The sequence below is a fragment of the Pimephales promelas genome, chromosome 20 (assembly GCF_988280905.1).
Source record: "Pimephales promelas chromosome 20, fPimPro1.hap1.1, whole genome shotgun sequence".
NCBI lineage: Eukaryota > Metazoa > Chordata > Actinopteri > Cypriniformes > Leuciscidae > Pimephales > Pimephales promelas.
In genome coordinates this window covers 14,350,023-14,368,070 of record NC_142788.1, presented here as the reverse complement: position 1 = coordinate 14,368,070, position 18,048 = coordinate 14,350,023, and the positions used below count along the sequence as shown (strand labels likewise).

Here is an 18,048-nt window from a genome sequence, read left to right as displayed (position 1 = left end):
ACATTCTGAATGGATAGAAGGAGAGATGCATGTCTTTGGGGTCAAGGGTGGGTGAGGCGAGCGTGGGGAGATTAAACATCTCCTTTATCTTTTGGGTGGGACGTAACCTCTGCCATCACCTTTACCTCTCTCTTCTCTATCTCACCTTGTAAGATGGGGAAATTCACCATCTGAATCCAAAGCTCAATGCCAGAACTACTGCTCTGTTATGAAAAGCAGGATCGCAGAGTGAATATGGATTTATTGCATTTCAAATCTTTCAAAGGTTAGACATGTCATAATGTAATTTGTCCTTCATTCCTGACTGGTTTGATAGAGACTTTGTGCTCATGAAGCTCTTTTAACCCACCACTTAAAAGCTCTTACTTCAGCATCAAATACACTGGTGTGCTGCTGTTCACTATACTGAAGCATTCAAACCTCAGAAAAGACACTTTAGCAGGAGAATCAGCTTCTCTTTTCACTCTTCTCACTTGTTCTTTTCCTTCCACTCATCTAATATTGCACTCTACTCTAGTTTTTTTGACTGAGTGGCCTTTACAGCAAATGACCCTTACTCGAATGAAAGGACGGTGTGGATTTGTGGGTAATAACAGTTGTGTGTGTTTGTGGCACTCAGTAATACAGTGCAATTGAAAGCAATTCAAATAGCCAAAAAAATATAGCACTTCCTCTATCGCCTTTAGTTAAAGTTGCATGCACAAATGGTAGGGGTTATTATATCTAATTCTGTATTTGCATATTGCAGCTGCGTCTGACTATTTTAGTATGAGAGTGACCAGGACAAGGAATGCCTAATGCATGCACAGCCTTCATCTTTAAATGCCTGCGTTTACTTGAATTATGTAATTATCAATAACATTGTGTCAGTTCATGCTCAAAGAAAGATATAGAGGAGCATCTGAAAACACATTAGAAAACATTAAAATGCTGTGAGGATTTTTCTTATGACCATTCCCTTTTGTGTATCTCTATTGCGTTCAGTCTAAATATGTCCACAGCAAACCTGTGATGAATTAATTATGAGGAACACCTGGCAGATCTCTCTACAGACTGTAGTCGGAGCCAGAAGTGCCAACATACAGAAACTGTGCTAAAAAAAATATGGTGGTCAGTAAGTTTGTGCGTGTGTGTGTGTGTGTGTGTGTGTCTGCATGTGGACATACGCGTGTGTGTTTGAAAGAAATGAACGCTTGTATTCAGCAAGGATATATTCTACCCTATCTCACGACCAATTCGTACGAATTCGACGAATTATTAAAAAGTGTCTAATTCGTACTAATTTGTTCGACCTTACTCGTACGAATTTGTACGATTTGTCTAAACCCACATGATGGGTAGGTTTAGGGGCGGGGTAAGGGGTAGGTCATTCATACGAAGTGGCCAATTCGTAAAATATGTACGATTTAGCAAAATCGCACTAATTCGTACGAGTGAGGTCGTATGAATTCGTACGAATTAGCCCCTTTTTAAACATTCGTTGAATTCGTGCGACTTGGTCATGAGATCGGGTTGATATATTTCAAATAAATGCTGTTCTTTTGAACTTTCTAACTGACATCCTTCCTTAATAAGTATCCTGAGAAAAAAAAAAAAATATATATATATATATATATATATATATATATATATATATATATATGTATATGTGTATTACAGTTTCCACAAAATTATTATGCAGCACAACTGTTTTCAACATTGGTAATAATAAGACATCTTTCTTGAGCAGCAAATGATCATATTAGAATAATTTCCAAAGAAAATGTTATTTCTAAAGGATTTACTGAGATGATGCAAGAAAAATAACATAATTAACCCTTTGATGCACAACATGGGTCTAAATAGAGTGCCGAAGTGATGACGTCACTTTGTAGGACAACTCGGAAGCTAGCGGCGCATGGGTTTCCTCGATCGAAAAGCTATGCATATTCCCCATAGACTTTTGAAAATCGCAAAAAATAAGATCTGTGTTTAACAAAGAGTTGTGACCCTTACACGTTTTTTGTATCAAGATAATCTTTACAAGTTAATCCAAAATTTATACATTTTGAAGCCTGTATAAAGTTTTTTTAAAAACACAAGCAGACACAATAAAGTTTTAAAAACCACAAGCAGTTTATAACTGTGTGTTTTATGTCATATATCAAAACATGAAAATATTTCGAGGCTTTGTTCACCACAGACCTTATTTCAGGCGATTTAGCAAAAACCCATTCAAAAATCTCATAGACTTTAGAGCGAGGGAACCATAGTGCTAAAATGCTAACTCACTTCCGCGTTTTGGCCTACAGAGTGACGTCGTAACTTCGGCACTCTATAGACCCTGAGTTTTCATTTTCTATATCTTTGCAAGAAATTAATTTCATCATTCAGTATTCCAGGTTTTCCTCAATTAACTTGTTTTAGATCATTACAAATCCTTATTTACATTTTTCCTTTCCTACATTTCGAATAAAAATCGTTTTTGTGTCACTACCCTTCTAATGCGCAACATGGGTCTAAAATGACCTGTATTCATGTTTCTTTGCTGAATATTTGAAATAAATATATCATTAATAAATTGCATTATTAATCCAGGTATTCATTAAATATCTTGTTTTTTATTTCCATAAATCATTATGTTTATTTTTCCTTTCTTACTTTATGAACAAAAACTTTTTTGTATTTCTACATGAGGGACCAAACATAAAACGACCATATAGGAAGGTACCTTTTAATATTTATAACCTGCCACACATAATTCAACACGGCTGCTTTTGTATATTTCATGCATGTAAGTTTTTTTTTTTTTGTCACAGAAAATATTTGATATTCTGTGAAAGACATCTAGCCTAATATTTAAACATTTAGTCTAAGGTTACCTTATCCATAGCTTGCGGAAGGTGAGGGATTCCTGAATAAACATATTGCATTTCAAACGTTTGTATAATGTCTAGAGATTCCTCATCAAATGTTAATGTCCTTTCAGTGACTGTATGAAGAACAGGTGGTGTCAGATAAATGCATTATTTATGAGGGTCTAATGTACAGACCACCAGCGCTTCAAGATCCAGAATGAAGACCTGTACCAAGGATACTAAAATAGCATACAAACTTTGCACGCATACTATTTCTGCAAGTGGTTATATAGTAAAAATATTGTGAATGTATCCATAGAATACCTTTTTGCCACTTGACCTTTTAATTTCCAGTGTGATAAATAAGTCAAATGTAAACTAATTGTTTTTTTATTTTTATTTCCAAGACTACTGGGTGCCTCTTTAATGCTCACTTGTAACATAGTATACTGTTTAAAACATGTAGAATTCCTACTGTTTATATGTGGTATTCTGGAGGATCAAATTTAATTGTTTGAATCCATGACTGAATATTAATGTCTAACATTATTTTAGCATGTGTAATATACACTTTATGCATATTTCACAACAAGATTACTCATGCAGTGTTGAATAATTTAATGCATTACACCGAACAAATGCAGCCATTCTTTGCGATCAATATGGGGGTAAGATAGAAATAATGTGTGGCTCCATGTGATAATTGCATGAAAAAGTAGATTTCCTAAGATTCCCCTAGAGAGAGCAAAAGATCTGTCTCTCTCTCTGGTTCTTTCTGCCACTTCTGCCATTGACCCAGATTTCCTGGCACAGCATGATGGCATTTTTGGCAAGAAACCGAGAGAGCGAGAATGAGAGGCAGAGACTTGAACACCGACAGAGGTTGAGTGGAGTTCAAACTAGTTTAATCCCTAAAAGTGATGTGGTCAACATGTTTAATGTTGTACCCTAACCTCTTGAGTGTAGTTGTGTAGTCTGTGTAGGGACCGGTCATGTATCTGCTGCACTGTAATCACATAATAAGAGCTTTAAACATGGGTTGATGTTAATCACCATGATTCTGTTTGGTCTTGTGAGGAGCAATGAGTCCTTTTCCTGTCTGGGACTCTCCAGATTTCTTAAAGTCTTTCCTCCTGTCTTATCTTTTAAGTCATCTGACCTGATTTACAGTTTCTGTTTTATCAGCCTCTTTAACAAATAAAATCTTATAGTGACAACACCCACAGGAAAGACAAGTAGCAAATGTCATCTTTTTATCACAGTCATTTCTTCTAGACAACAATTACAGTAAATGGAGAGCAAATAGAAGACACTCAGATTAGACTCATGTCGTAAAATTCCCTCATCTCTCAAGCGTCTCTCAACAATTTCTCAAAAAAGGGCTCAGATTTGCCAAAGTATGTGGCCAAAATGACGAATACTGTTATTTACATACTATTTTACTATTGGAATTAGCTTTGATTTTTATATTTTAATTTTTTTAAAGTTTTTTTAATATTACTTCTTATTTCCGTTCTGTTTTCATTTTAATTTAAATTCTAGGTAGTAATTTAGTGCCGAAGCAAATTTTTAAATTTATATTTAGTTCATTTTTTTATTTCATATTTTTTTTAATTAAGTACAAATAAAAAAATAAAAGGTTTTAAGTCAAATATCTGAGACCCAGATTACTAAAATAGTGATTACTAAAATAATAAACCCAATCTCATGAGAAAACGTAAAAATGTAACGAGGTGGCAATTTCGTATGAATTTGCACTATGTGATTCATACAAAAAAAAAAAACGGATGAATTTTAGATAAAAAGTATGCGTGAAGCTCCACCCCTAAAGCTACATCGTGTAAGCAGATCGTACTAAAACGTACAAATGAGATCATACGAATTAGTCACCAGTTCGGCAAAACGTGAAATAGTAATGAATTGGCATGAGATTGTGTTGAAATAAACCAACTCAGAACTCCATTAAATCTTCTAAGCTATCAAAAAAAAAAAAACCTCTGCGCCATAAAATGTTCCTCTGGTGATTTTTTTTTTTATTTTTATTTTTTTACAATTCTGCCTAACAAAACACTTTCCTAGTGGTCATGTGGCGATCAAACGAACTGCAGAACCTGCTTGTTTTCCCCACTTTCACCCTTAGGAAACGCACACCCTTCCTTCACATAGAGCGCTGGGGTCAAAACAGACCTCAGTACAATCTCAGCGCACTTTCCCTCAGAGTGACGGGGAACGGAGAACGATATTTCCAGCTCAGGTTCACTCATAATCTGAGGCGACTGTTTGCCTGCATCCTGTGTTTGTATTTTATCCGCCTTCCATCAGTGTGACGGCTGACTGATGTGATCTGGCAGAGTAATTACAGCCGACTGGAACTGTTTCAAACGCACAAAACACACTGGCCTCATTTGATGCCTGCCATTATTTGTTTGCTTAATTCGTTGTGTGTGCAATCGTTTGCTTTCAAACTTATGTAGACCTCAGATCAGATGTAAAGCGGACTGCAGCAGAAACCATTTTCCAATCACAGAAATACACAGGCTGCATGGCTGTATGTGCTTCATGCTGCCTCTTTCATAGTAAGTTTGCTGCAGTCAACAGGGACGCTCTCATTTCCCAGCTTTCCTCCTCCAGAATGACCTCTGCATTAGTGTAGAGTATGATTGATTTGGGTGGTGGGTTTCAGTCTCGTGGGATCTCTGCCTAGCAGGTCAAAGCACTGATAGCACTATAGCGGCTAAGCTTGAGAATTGGGTTTGGTCTTAAGGGGAGGTTTACATCCTCGGCACTCTGGGATTTCAAGTTCTGCTGCCTTAAATACATGATCATTAAGAGGAATCGACAGATATTTCACACAATTTATCTCACAGTTCTGACTTTATTACAATTCTGAGAAGAAATATCTGAACTGAGATATAAACTTACAATTCTCAGACTTGCAAGTTTATCATGCAGTTATTTTCATAATTGTGAGACAAATTACAATTTTGAGAAAACATATATAGCCTAAATGTTACAGGTATGCAGCACCAAGTGCAAGTGTTTTTTGCTACTTTCAGCCCGACGCAGTTATCTTTTTCACGTCCTGCGCCATGTTGTTTAAAAAGCAAATGCATTTGCGCAATAGACAGTATAAGAAGTTGACAGAGCCATCTTACTGAAACTCATAGTTTTTGGCGATTTTTTTTTTAGCACTCCCGTTCCTAACGCGCAGACTCAAGCTTGACGACGTAGATGTGACGAGAGCAACCCGTCTGTCTTCTAGTGCTGTGGCATGAGAAATCTGAATCATTCCCTTACGAAACTTGCAGAGGCGGAGAGTGTGAGTAGGAGCTGTCCATGAGCTAAGAGCAGGAGAAACTACTTTTGCTAGGTATTCCGATTAATTGCTTTGTCATTTTGCCTCCACATTTCCCCGATTTTCTTGTGAGCTTCTCCTCCTGTCCATACGGTAATCTCTCTACTGTACGACAGAGAGTCGCGTGGTTATGACGCGATCGTTAGCCTACTTTTACAAAAAACTGCTTCTATGGGGCCATAACATAATAAGCTACAAGGTAATAGAGCATTTTTTACATTGTCGTGTTTCATTAGAAATAAAAAAAGGACAAATGGAGTCCTTAAACACCTCAGATGTAAAGTTAATCGCTGTCAAAGTGAATGAATGGGAGTCAATGGAAATGCTAACGCAAGTGAAGTTCTGCTACAAGATGGCAGCTCCCGCGAGGCTTCAACTTCCGGTCGATGGATTACCCCCTTGATTTGCGTGCTGGTCTGAAAACGAGGTGTGTTCAGGCGCAATGTTGGTGCGCTGCTATTTTGAGGCAATTGACATAGACTGGAAACTGATCTGCTCGTGTGCGAGGTTAAAGTGTGCGAATAGACCATACGGGACAAGGTGTACGCACATTGAGGATCCGCCTAAGCTCATTAAAGGGGTCATGAACTGGCTTTTAAAATTTTATTATATTGTTGTCTGAGGTCAACTTATGATGTTCGCCTGGTTTTTAAATTCAAAAACGTCAAAATGAAGAAGTAATATAGGCTATTTTCTACCCTAGTTTTGAGCCTAGATCAAAAACGCTCGGTTTTTATGGGCGTCTCGCACTGAATATTCGCACTCCTTGGCGAATATTTCAATATTAACATGAGAGAAGTGGAATAAAGAAAGCGTTTATCAGGATTTATATTCAAAACGGTAAGCACGCGCTGCTTTGTTTACGGTATGTGTATCTGCAGCCGGCAGCGTCAGTTGTCCTTTTTGAATGACGAATACAGACTATCTGCAGAAATAGACAGTTGGCTCATTAAACGCAGGCGCAGAACTCACATTCTAGCTGGCAGTCACCTGTAGTTCTCTCGGTGTGTTCAAGTGCAGCTTTTTACCCCGACGAAAGCGGACAAGAGGCGACAGCACAGTCGGCTTTCATCAGCGCTAGTTCGTCGGCGTCGGCTTGGTGTGTTCCGGGCTTAATGCGCATATCTGTGGGCGGGGCTAAACTGGCCGTGTTAAAGTAGGCGTTGATGCGGGGGTGGTGTTTTATCCTCTTTGACGTCATAGTTCCCCACTTTGAAAAATTAGTCTTTTGCTGAGCCTGGTGTCAATAAAAGCTTTTATTGGACTAACAAGGACGTTTTCAGTTCTGAAACTTACAGGATATTCTCATAATATGATGAGCTCTTAGATGTCAAAAGCTCAAGAAAAATTTGATTTCATCACCCCTTTAATAATACGCTATTTAAATAACAAAAAAAGTTTCAGTTGATCAATGGTGCAATATATGTTTTAACCAGCAGGCATCACCAGCATGTGGCAATTCAAGCACTTTTAAACAGTGAATCATTTTGTAAAGCAATTAGTTCAAATGATTCGAAAAACGTAGTTTCTAGGCCTATCACATACTGTAACTAGGCCTCTTCTCACCATCCCAACTGTTTCACCCTCCATTTTCCTCATGTTCAAGGACACAAAAAAAGCTATTTTCTTAGTGAACAAATAAACAATTAATAGCCAACAGCTTTTAGTTTAATTCGCAGACTGACAAAACCACACCTGACTGCTTGTACGGAGGTCACTCTTTGCAACCAATTGATGGTTAGGAAAGAAAAGGATGAATTTCAGTAAAACGCAGCTCAACTGATGACACAGAAACTACAAATGAGTGCATTTGATTGGACAGAAAGATGTGTACAACCATGTATCAGTGTGTATATGTTGTACATCTAAAGTTAATTGGGTAAACTTGTAGAACAAATAGATGACCTCAGAACAAACAAATGGACTACATGCCAGAATTTTGATAACATTTTGATGACATTAACTGCAGCCACAGCTGCTTTATTAAGTATCAACCATCTTGGAAAAATCACACGCACATATTCTCCCAGTTAAAGGTGGGACTGTGTTATACTGCATCTACCTGATCAATCTGTGCTCTGTGAGAGAAAAAATTCCAGTGCAGGGGTTTACAAGATAAGCAGTATCACTCTCTTCTTGACCTACATATAGCCACCTCAGCCAAGCTACTGATTCCCATCTAATCAGGATGAGCTTATGGGACATCTGACTCAGCATCAGAGCCAGGGAAGAGCTTCACTTTGCTATTGACGGGTATGTGCGGGAATTACAATCATCTTGAGTTTATATCCACCCTGTTACATTCAAAATAGCGGAAGGCCAGGGTTTCAGATTAATGCAAAATCTCTAAAGCTATCAGATATCATTGCCCCACCCCCCACACAATGTTGTGCAGAGGACAATATTACAATTATTACAATGATTTTTTTCTCATGACAGAGAGGAACTATTGAGCTTGTTGAGGCCAATGTCACTTCCTAACTGGTCAGAAAAAACAGTTTAATAGTAATAAAAGGATATTTGAGTCCCCAACTTCATGTTAAAAAAGGACAAATAAAAGTCTAAATACTTTGTTTATTAAACTATTATTTTAAAGGAGTAAATGCCACAACACATGGTCCACTTTAGACATGTTACTAACTATAAGTAACATAGCAACTACATGATAACTACCAGTCAGTAGAGTATAAGTAGACTGTCTGCTCAATATCTGCTACCACTTTATTTTCATGCTCCTACAAAAGACATTCTACTGACTATATAAATCATTTTGCAACTATGTCAACTTATCCCACGAACCTGAACCCAAACACCTTAGTTAGTTGACATGTAGTTACTTACAGTATAGTTAGTAGAATGTCTAAACTGGACCGTCGAAGTAAAGAGTAACCATAATAATTTAAGCAGAATTCCATGTTTTGAATCAATCTGACCCATTCAAGTAATGGTCTTATGAATGGTGAATGGAAAATTGCTGAAATTCAATAAATAGCACCTAAAAATAACAACATAAAATTCATAAAAATTAATTCAACATAAAAGCAAATGCCAGATATTAATTTTAAAATGTACAAATGAACAAACATAACTCACTACATTGTTGTACTGTGAAGTTTGTCTTATGAATTTGTATGGGCAAGACAGCAGTGGTCGGCCGCAAAGTACACCATGACACAAAAGTGTGTGTGTGGAGAATGAAACGGAATGTATTATTGCTGTTCATCACAACTTAAAAGAAAAAAAAACCCATATGACATTCAGAGCCACAGCTTTTTCCGTTTTCTTTTTCCTTCTCTGCCTCCTGCACTGATTCACACTATGCATGTTAATGCCAGTGTCATCCCACTGCGACAGGAAATCGGACTCTTTTTGAATGATGCAACTGTTTGGTCACATCCTGTATCTCTCTATCTCTCTCCGCACTCACATTCAAATGTAAATTGATTATTTTCAAAAAAGGAAAATCTTGGCGGACAGGAAAATGACCCTGAAGAATATCACAGATGTTCTTCTCAAGTAAACCCGACTCGAAACATACATGCAAAAAAAACAATCTCTCATCTCGAGTTTGACTTCCATGGTCCCGTTGTCAGTTGGTGTGAGTGTGTGTGTGGGAAGAAGGAATCCAGCTGGACTGAGACTCAAAGCCCGCAGCTGGACATGAATATAACATAGACTAGAGCTTCATTTAACACACCACTCGGTCACTCTCTTTCTGCTCCAAAGGGGAGAGACAACAGTAATTTCCTCCACCAATGATGCATCACTTTAGACTAGGGCTGTCAAACGATTAATCGCGATCAATCGCATCCAAAATAAAAGTTTGTGTGTTCATAATATATGTGGGTGCACTGTGTATAATTATTTTGTATAAATACACACACTTACTTATATATATTTAAGAAATGTTTTCATTTGTATACTGTATATAGATTTATATATAATTTATATTATATAAATATTAATATTTTATATATAAATAATATTTTTTTCTTAAATATACATGTGTATTTATATATATACAGAATAATTATACACATGCAGTGCACCCACATATATTATGTAAACACAAACTTTTATTTTGGATGTGATTAATTGTGATTAATCGTTTGACAGCCCTACTTTAAACACATGTATGCATGTCAAAAGAATGTGCTGAGGTTAAAGAGTCGAAAACGAAATAGCCTGATGAGTGCAGGTTGAATATGTAAAAAGATGAATCACAAAAAAATACTCTTAAAGTAGACAATTTATATTTCATTTACATGACATCTGGTGCATTTAATCTGTTGTAGAAAACAATCTTTCTTCGTATAATTTCACATTTTAAAATAACATATAAAGTTATAGTTTTCTCATTATTTATAAGCTAATGTTAACTTAACAAGTATAAAATACTATTTGTGGCAGATGTAAAAAAGGACAAAAGAAAGTCTAACAAGAAATTTTCAGCACTTTTATTTTCAAAATGTTTCTATTTACACAAAATGTTCTCATGTTTTTAATTCAGTTGAGGAAAGGTACAGAATTCAAGCTCAAAGTTGGCAGAGACATTCAAAATTTCCTACACAAGGATAGAAAGAGTACAAATTGCGTATTTATTTACAGTATATTCAATTTCAAGTTAAAACGTTTAGAAATGTTCCTCGTTGTCCATCCGACATCACCTTTTTCATTCAAGAGATTTCAAATGGAAACAAAAACAAAAAAATATACACACATTCTCTTCATAATAATTTAGCAATTGATATTGACAACGATAAGCGACGAGGTGTTTTATATATTGCTAGGCATTAAAACAGTGTGAATGGAAAGGCCAATTAGAGAGCTGCTCCCATGCAACTCCTTTAAATCTAAAACCACTAACCACATGACCTTTTAAACTTCTGTCAATGGTTTAAGAACAGCTATAAAAGTGTCTAATTGGCTTCATTTACATTCTTCTGCTAAATTTGGGGAAACCATCAGTGGGGTTTTGATGTAAGACTTAAACGAGAGCACTCAAACGAAAAACTCCTAAACTAAGGTCATTCCCCCTGTTTTTTCAGAGATCATGTGACCAATCTCAGACAGACTAGACAGTTAAGGGACACTTGAAGGGACAGTACACCATTTGTCTGACATGTATAAGTGAGCAAAGCCACAACATCAGACTCAATACAGGAAACATTCAAATAGTGTTTTATAATGGCTTATAAAGAAAGGACGGACGGACTGATTACGTTTGCAGATTTCACTCGTAAATATCCTCAAACTGCATTTTGGCTTCTGTAATCAATAGAAACAATAGATTGAATTTGCACTTCATTTAACTTTATGAATACAGACTTAGTCATGTCTTTCCTTTTTAAGAAACAGGGGTTCTGTAGCTAACTGCAGTCCTCTGAAAATTTCACGCCATCAGTAGATGGTTCCTCAAAAACATACTTCTAACAGATATCTTGTTGCTTTACTTTTAAAAAGGCACTCTAGTGACCTTCAAAATAAAACATGAATGGGTTAAATGTAATATAAGATACAGTTTTGAGTTAAGAGGTAGCTGTGGGACATATGACAAGGCTGTGACAGACAAAGAGGTGACACTTTCTGGGATATAATAGGCTGGGTTTTTGTTTTGGTTTGTTTGTTTTTCCAGACACTGAACAATTGAGAAATGTCCGATTTATAAAGAGAGCAGAATCGACAATTCTTATGGCTCGAGAAATGCATTCAAAAAATGTTTCCTCTAATGTTCTGTCATCATAGCTAAGAAAAGCACCAGCAAAAATTACTAAACTTCAGTTTCTGCAGCACCACTCCAGCTGGAGATTTGAAAAAACGAAAAGAAAAAACCTTGACTTGGATGCAGGAGCTGCTACAGGGAGGCACACACTCGTATTTCAGTAACTGCATAGCTTCATGGACAAATGATCAGATTATGGATTATATTTTGGGATTATCTGATAAAATCTCAAAATCTCTCTAAGGCCAATTAATTAGCATTCAATGTTTCAGTCTTAAACATGTCTGTTTATAAATGTGAAATCTGCATAATTCGTATTTTGTGAGGCTTTCAAATGTGTTCTGTTAAATAGGATTATGGGTTTTGGTCAGGGTAGACGACATTCGATTTGGCATGATTGAGGCTGTAGGGATTGATGTACACTCTGGCTCTATCCCAAGTGAAACAATGGGCAATTTGGGCAAAAGTGCTGCTGTCCTGTAGCTCTAACCCTAATCAAACACACCTGAACAAGCCAATTAATCTTCAGGATTACTTGGGCTAAAGGCAGGTGAGTTTTTTGGAGGAGCAGGTGAGGGCTGGAGCTAAACTCTGCATGACAGGAGTACTCCAGGACCGGCGTTGCCCATCCCTGGTGTATAGAATATCCCATTTGTCATTTTAGGTTTCGGCAGGGTGCTCACAAGCTCCCCCTTTAAGCCATTATGCACCTTTTTGCTGAGCCAGCATTGATGCAGACTACTACCCAGCAGTCTAGTCAGCATTAGTTAAAAAAACATTTGAATCAGAAGACCGCAAGGACTTAGAATGATTCTTAAAACCAAGTACTTAAGATTAACATCTCAATAGTAAAATCTATTTAACTGACTATACTTATATCCCTCATAGTCTTGTTTTCATTCACATCAAATTAAAACTGACGTCTACCCTAACTAAGGTCCATTAGGTTTATTTCAGCATGATGATGGAGGATGGCGAGGTAGACAGTGAAAATAAAGAAGAGGATAGCAGAAGATACACCCAGCAACAGTCTTCCGTTGTAGCAGGGGGCGATAATAAAAATGACCATTACACTTTAAAATTCATGAGGACATCCTAGCCAAGGAATGGAGATTTACATGTTAGTACTCTAATGCTCAAACACTTATACAGTACAAAGTACCAAAGAAAACAAAACAACTGTTATCCTCCTACTCTACCTCTACCAACGTGCTCTTTGTAGACATTTTCAGACAGCACAATAAGAATATCAAGTTTTAAATGGAACAGATTTATAATGCAATTTGATGAATCATATCATCCAGTCCTTTTTTAGATAAATCCAGGGGTATATTCGTATAGTTTCATATTTTGGCTGGTTTGAAAATGGAACATGGTCCCAAGTAGTTGGAGAGTTTATAAAGTGGTTGAAACAAGCTTTGCTGTTTGATGATTGTCTGTGGAGAACATGAACATAAAACCAAATTGAGTCCATGTTGGTTTAAGGTGGCAACACTTTCTTCTTAACCATCAAAGACAAAAGTGGTCCATTGTACACTTTTAAAAAAAAGGTAAGTTGAACATGAACTCGTAGAATCCATCAATTGCTGGTTATGGGACAAATTTACAGCTACTCCAAGCAATACTATTTGTGGGCAAGCGTAAGGGCCACTGGGCAGTTGTGATGATAAGTTTTACTCTTACTGAAGGCCATGTTGAGGTTCTTAGTTTGTGTAGTTCAGCTGCATGCTTTATGTTTCCTTGATATCTACATGAAATTCATTAAAACCTGGTGTCAACTTGGGTTCGGATTACTCAAGTTCTCCCATGGGTATCGAAATGGCTGGCTAAGTTGTCCTTTTGGCTGGATAAGGAAACAGAGGAATGGCTGAGTTTAAGGAGAGGTCAGACTAAATGATTGTGGAATTCAAAGTCAGGACTGGCTGGTTTACACTGGAATGACGGACTAACAATGTGAAATCTTGACAGTGGAATGGTGGACCTAAAAGGGAGGTCAACTTTCTCCCCATCCTTGGCATTAAAGTGTGCTGGTTACACTGAGGTCTGGTTTGGAAACTCTCCAGATGCAGGAATTTTCCAAGGTCCCTTTGTTGTAACCCTGAAGTTTTTTTTGTTTGTTTAAGATAGGAAGTATGTGTGTTTGTTTTCTAGGTGTGTCTGTGTGTATTGGCGTATGTGGCAGTGGGTTTTTGTGGCAGTTTGTGTGGTGTGAGTGTTGATGGTTGTTTATTTTGTATAGTTTTTGGGAAGCGTCAGAAGAGGCCACCCTCATCCTCACTCATTACTGGTATCGAATCGTTCTTCAGTTCCCATGGATGACTCTTGCACTCGGTGCTTGCACTGACCATGGGTATGTCGTGCCGTGGAGCGGGAGTTGCGGGCAAAACAGGAAGTGACGGTTTGTGAGTTGCAGTCACAAACTGAATCCTGCAATAACAAAAGGACTCAAAAGTTAAGATATTTACTTGATTCAGGGTTTATGCTTTGAAGGAAGAGGGAGTTTGTCTAACACAATTAGTTGTTCGTGATTAAACTCACCTCCAAGGTACTAGAGCTTGTGCTCATTGCATCCTTTCCGGTGGCTACCAAATCGTCTTTTTGTGTTTTCATAAACCTCTTGTTGACGATCTTTGTGATATTGTCTGTGCCAGTCAAGGCTCCAGGTAGGTATTCAGGCTTCGGTTCGTCCACTGTGCCCGCTGGCGCAGTCCTGCCGCAAACGTTGGAAAGAAACTCCTGGACCATACCATACTTCTGAGATCCCGCTTCTCCCAGACCGATACCTATGCTAGGACAGGAGGGTTTCCCAGCGGCTTGTCTCCCTGGGCACTGATCTGCTTTCCACAATGATTCAACACTTCCGGAGTGTTCCACCACGCTGAACAGACTGGTCAAGCCATCATTTAGGCCGCTAAGCACTGGGCTGTCACGTGTGGTGGTGGAACGTGCCCAGGCAGAACCGATCTGAGATCCACTACGGTTATGCAGATTCCAGACACTGCGATCCCTTGAGGATGTTGAGGAGGTCTCGAGTTTGGAGGAGGAGGTGGAAACTCTGCGGGTGAGCTTAGGCGAGCCATATTTTGGTGAGCAACAGGGTCTATCTATGCGACTGTGCACTTTATCCAGAGATGAAGAGATCTGTCGGGAGCGTGCAGACGCAAGTGAGGTGGATGGACGAGGAGACCATGTTTTCCCTTGAAGGCCTCTAGTAGTTGAAATGGCATCAGTTTGTAGGCCAATGCTGACAAACTGTGCTGTCTGCGTTCCTGTACTAGAAACGCCAACTGTCTGGCTCCCAGAATCTTTGCTGCACTTCCTCTCCAGGGAACTGGAACGAATGGCCTGTCGTACACAGTTGGTCATCTCCTTCATGTCATCGCTGAGGTTGCCTGAAATCTCCAGTCCATGGAAAGGTGCAGTACCTCCTGTCCGTCCTTCAAGCAAGTCTCTATGCTGCTGTGAAAGTGAGCTCAACCACTGCTCATAAGCGGATGAGGAAGTGGTGGATAAGGGTACGGACACAGCAGTCTGACCTGATTGATCTATCATGGCTGCATCTCTTGATGATAATCCTTGCTGGGGATCATGGTGGGCCTTTTCTTTGACTGGTCTTCTCTCCATTCTCCGCACTGTTGGAGGGCTGTAATAGATGCGAATGCCCGTCTTATCCGGAGCAGTGTAGCTTCTCTGGATGTACTCTTTGCTCAGCTCCAGTCCTGGGAAGCTGCTGTTCGAATTGGTGCTTGGGCAGTCCCATGTCTTAAACTGGTCATGCTTTTCCAATATTGCTGAATCGCTGGTCAGGTACTTCCAATTCTTTTTGTTGAGATCACTTAAGTCAGTGCAAGCCAGAATGGAGGTCGGAGCAGTAGATTGGTGCTGTGCAACTTTGCACACTTTTACTCCACTGACCATGTGACCATGTGTGTCCAGCAGACTCTTAAATTCAGAGAGGGCAGACACCGATGTGGTCCTGTGACGAGAGAATGGAGATTATCATAAAACAATCACGTCTGATTAAAACGGGGATGCAATTTAGACCTTATGGAAGTCATTTTACCTTTGCAGTGCTGAACTGCTCGTGGCTACATCTGTAAAGGTTTCATTCTCAGACATTTTATCATGAAGAGACTGAAAAAGAAATTATCTTTTTTAGTTAAGCTTTACAGCATGCCATGGTCATCCCCCGGCCACAGTACTCCCATTCATTCATGTGGTATTACTGAGTCAGACGATATTCTCTTTAGGAAATGAGGTCATTCAAAACAGCTTGTTTCCTCTGTGGGGGTAATGATAGTGGTGTGTTCATCAAGTCTATTTAAATGACCCAATTTTTCCCAATGAGGCATGTTATTAGACTTTTCTTAGATCTCAAGATCTCATATGAAACAAAGAAATTAGACCACAAAGAGGCAGAGAGTGAAAGAGTCGCATCTCTTTTTCCAGTCTTACTTACAGTCTGGTTAGTACAGACACACTGACCACACTGTTTCAGGCTTATTTCCAATTGGACAGCACAAGCTGTGCACAGCCATTCTCTCTGTACTCTTGTTTGCTCTATGTAATGGAAACTGCTTCTGTCACCAAATCAAATTGCTTGTGTGTGCAAGTACATATATGACAATATGCTCTTTCTGGCTCCAATTCTGATATGCAAAACCAGCAATTCCAGCTGCAAGTGATGCAACACACTGGGAGTGTGCATGCCGGCGCTCTGTGGAAATGTTTAGAGATATTGTCATATCCTCCCATTATGTGAGGGGAGCCCTGAGTCAGTGAAGGAAGTGTGGGGATGAACAATGTGCAAAATATGTCATAATGACATTCTCACAGACCTATATAAAACAGATTAAAAGGACTCAAATATATGAAAGAAAAACATGAAAGCAGGGGAACAAGCTTTGGTAATACAAAACAAAGCTTCCCAGGCCTGTAATTCACTTGAAGCTTGACCATAAAAGTTATTGTTCACCCAAAAATAAAAATGCTGTCATCGTTTCCTCACCCAAGTTTCTTCTGTGGAGCACAAAAGAAGAAATTCTGAAAAATCTGATGCTTGCAGAATTTCTCCTTTTGTGTTTAATTTTCAAAAATGCACAGAAGACTCTTAGGTCCTGTCCGGAGAACGGAGACCTTTTGCTACGTTTGCACCTCCCGTCCAGACTAAAACGGAAAAAACGAAGACCTAAAACGGAGATATTTAGAAACGTTACAGCTCCGTTTTGCATTTTGAATATCCGGAGGGCGTTTTAGTGTAGACGAGACAAAACGGAGGACTTTCTGAAACGCTGACCCAGAGTCTGACGCTCGTCTCTATGATTGGGTGTTATCAGTCATGACGTATCCTTCCCTGATTCGTCAACCACTGTTTACACCGGCACGCGCATGCCCAGTGTTGGTGAATGGTCACGTGACCCGTGTTTTCAGTCGTTTTAATGTGGACGGAGATCGTATTCGTTATAATTCTCCGTTTTTAAACATAAATGTGTGGACGGGGCCTTAGTCAACTCTTGTTGGTGTTTTCGTGTCTCCTAAAACTTGAAAGTGACCAGTACAATCATAATTTCTTTTCCTTTTGCATTCCACGGAAAAAGCAAGTCAAAAGCACTTTGGAATGAAGTGAAGTAGAAAAAAAAAAACATAATAGAATTGTAATTTTTTATTTAACAAATCCTTTCAAATGACAACTGACCTGTGCGCCTTTGCTCTGGGAATCTCGTATATGTTGTTCCCATTGGCTTCTTTCCTGGTTGAAGTGCTCCAAAAGCTCTAGCCTCTCTCGGCTCCAGTTCTTCTCACTAATCTGCAGTTGTTTGGTTAGGTCCATCACGGCAGCGTAAGAGTCCGCCAATAAGTGTTGATGCTCCTCTCGCTCCTTCTTTAGTGCCCCCTTGAGGTCTGGAGAATCCTTTTCACTGCCAGCCACAGATGCCTTCCCCATCTTACACTCCAGCTAATGACAAAGATAAAGTACAAAATGAGAGATTGAGATAAAAAAAAAGAATACTTGATGTTTCAGAACCAGAAGAGTAACCATAGAAACTGCCCAATAATACATACCCAAGCATTTGCTGATGTTGACAGCAGAACCATTTGCCCAATACCATTAAATATTCCGATCAAAGTGCAAT

General features: G+C 38.7%; 1 protein-coding gene across 2 annotated transcripts in view; it reads right to left on the bottom strand.

Moving 5' to 3' along the window:
• Positions 1 to 10,634: 10,634 nt before the first annotated feature.
• Positions 10,635 to 18,048, bottom strand: part of mtcl2 (microtubule crosslinking factor 2) — a 48,059-nt gene continuing 40,645 nt past the window's right edge. For both annotated transcript variants that reach the window (XM_039651611.2, XM_089124114.1), the window contains exons 11-14: positions 17,610 to 17,870; positions 15,978 to 16,048; positions 14,453 to 15,890; positions 10,635 to 14,341 (exon numbers count right to left, since the gene is read on the bottom strand). In XM_039651611.2, coding sequence (XP_039507545.2) covers positions 14,189 to 14,341; positions 14,453 to 15,890; positions 15,978 to 16,048; positions 17,610 to 17,870 — 1,923 coding nt within the window. In that variant the 3' untranslated portion in view covers positions 10,635 to 14,188. The remainder of the gene's footprint in view (positions 14,342 to 14,452; positions 15,891 to 15,977; positions 16,049 to 17,609; positions 17,871 to 18,048) is intronic.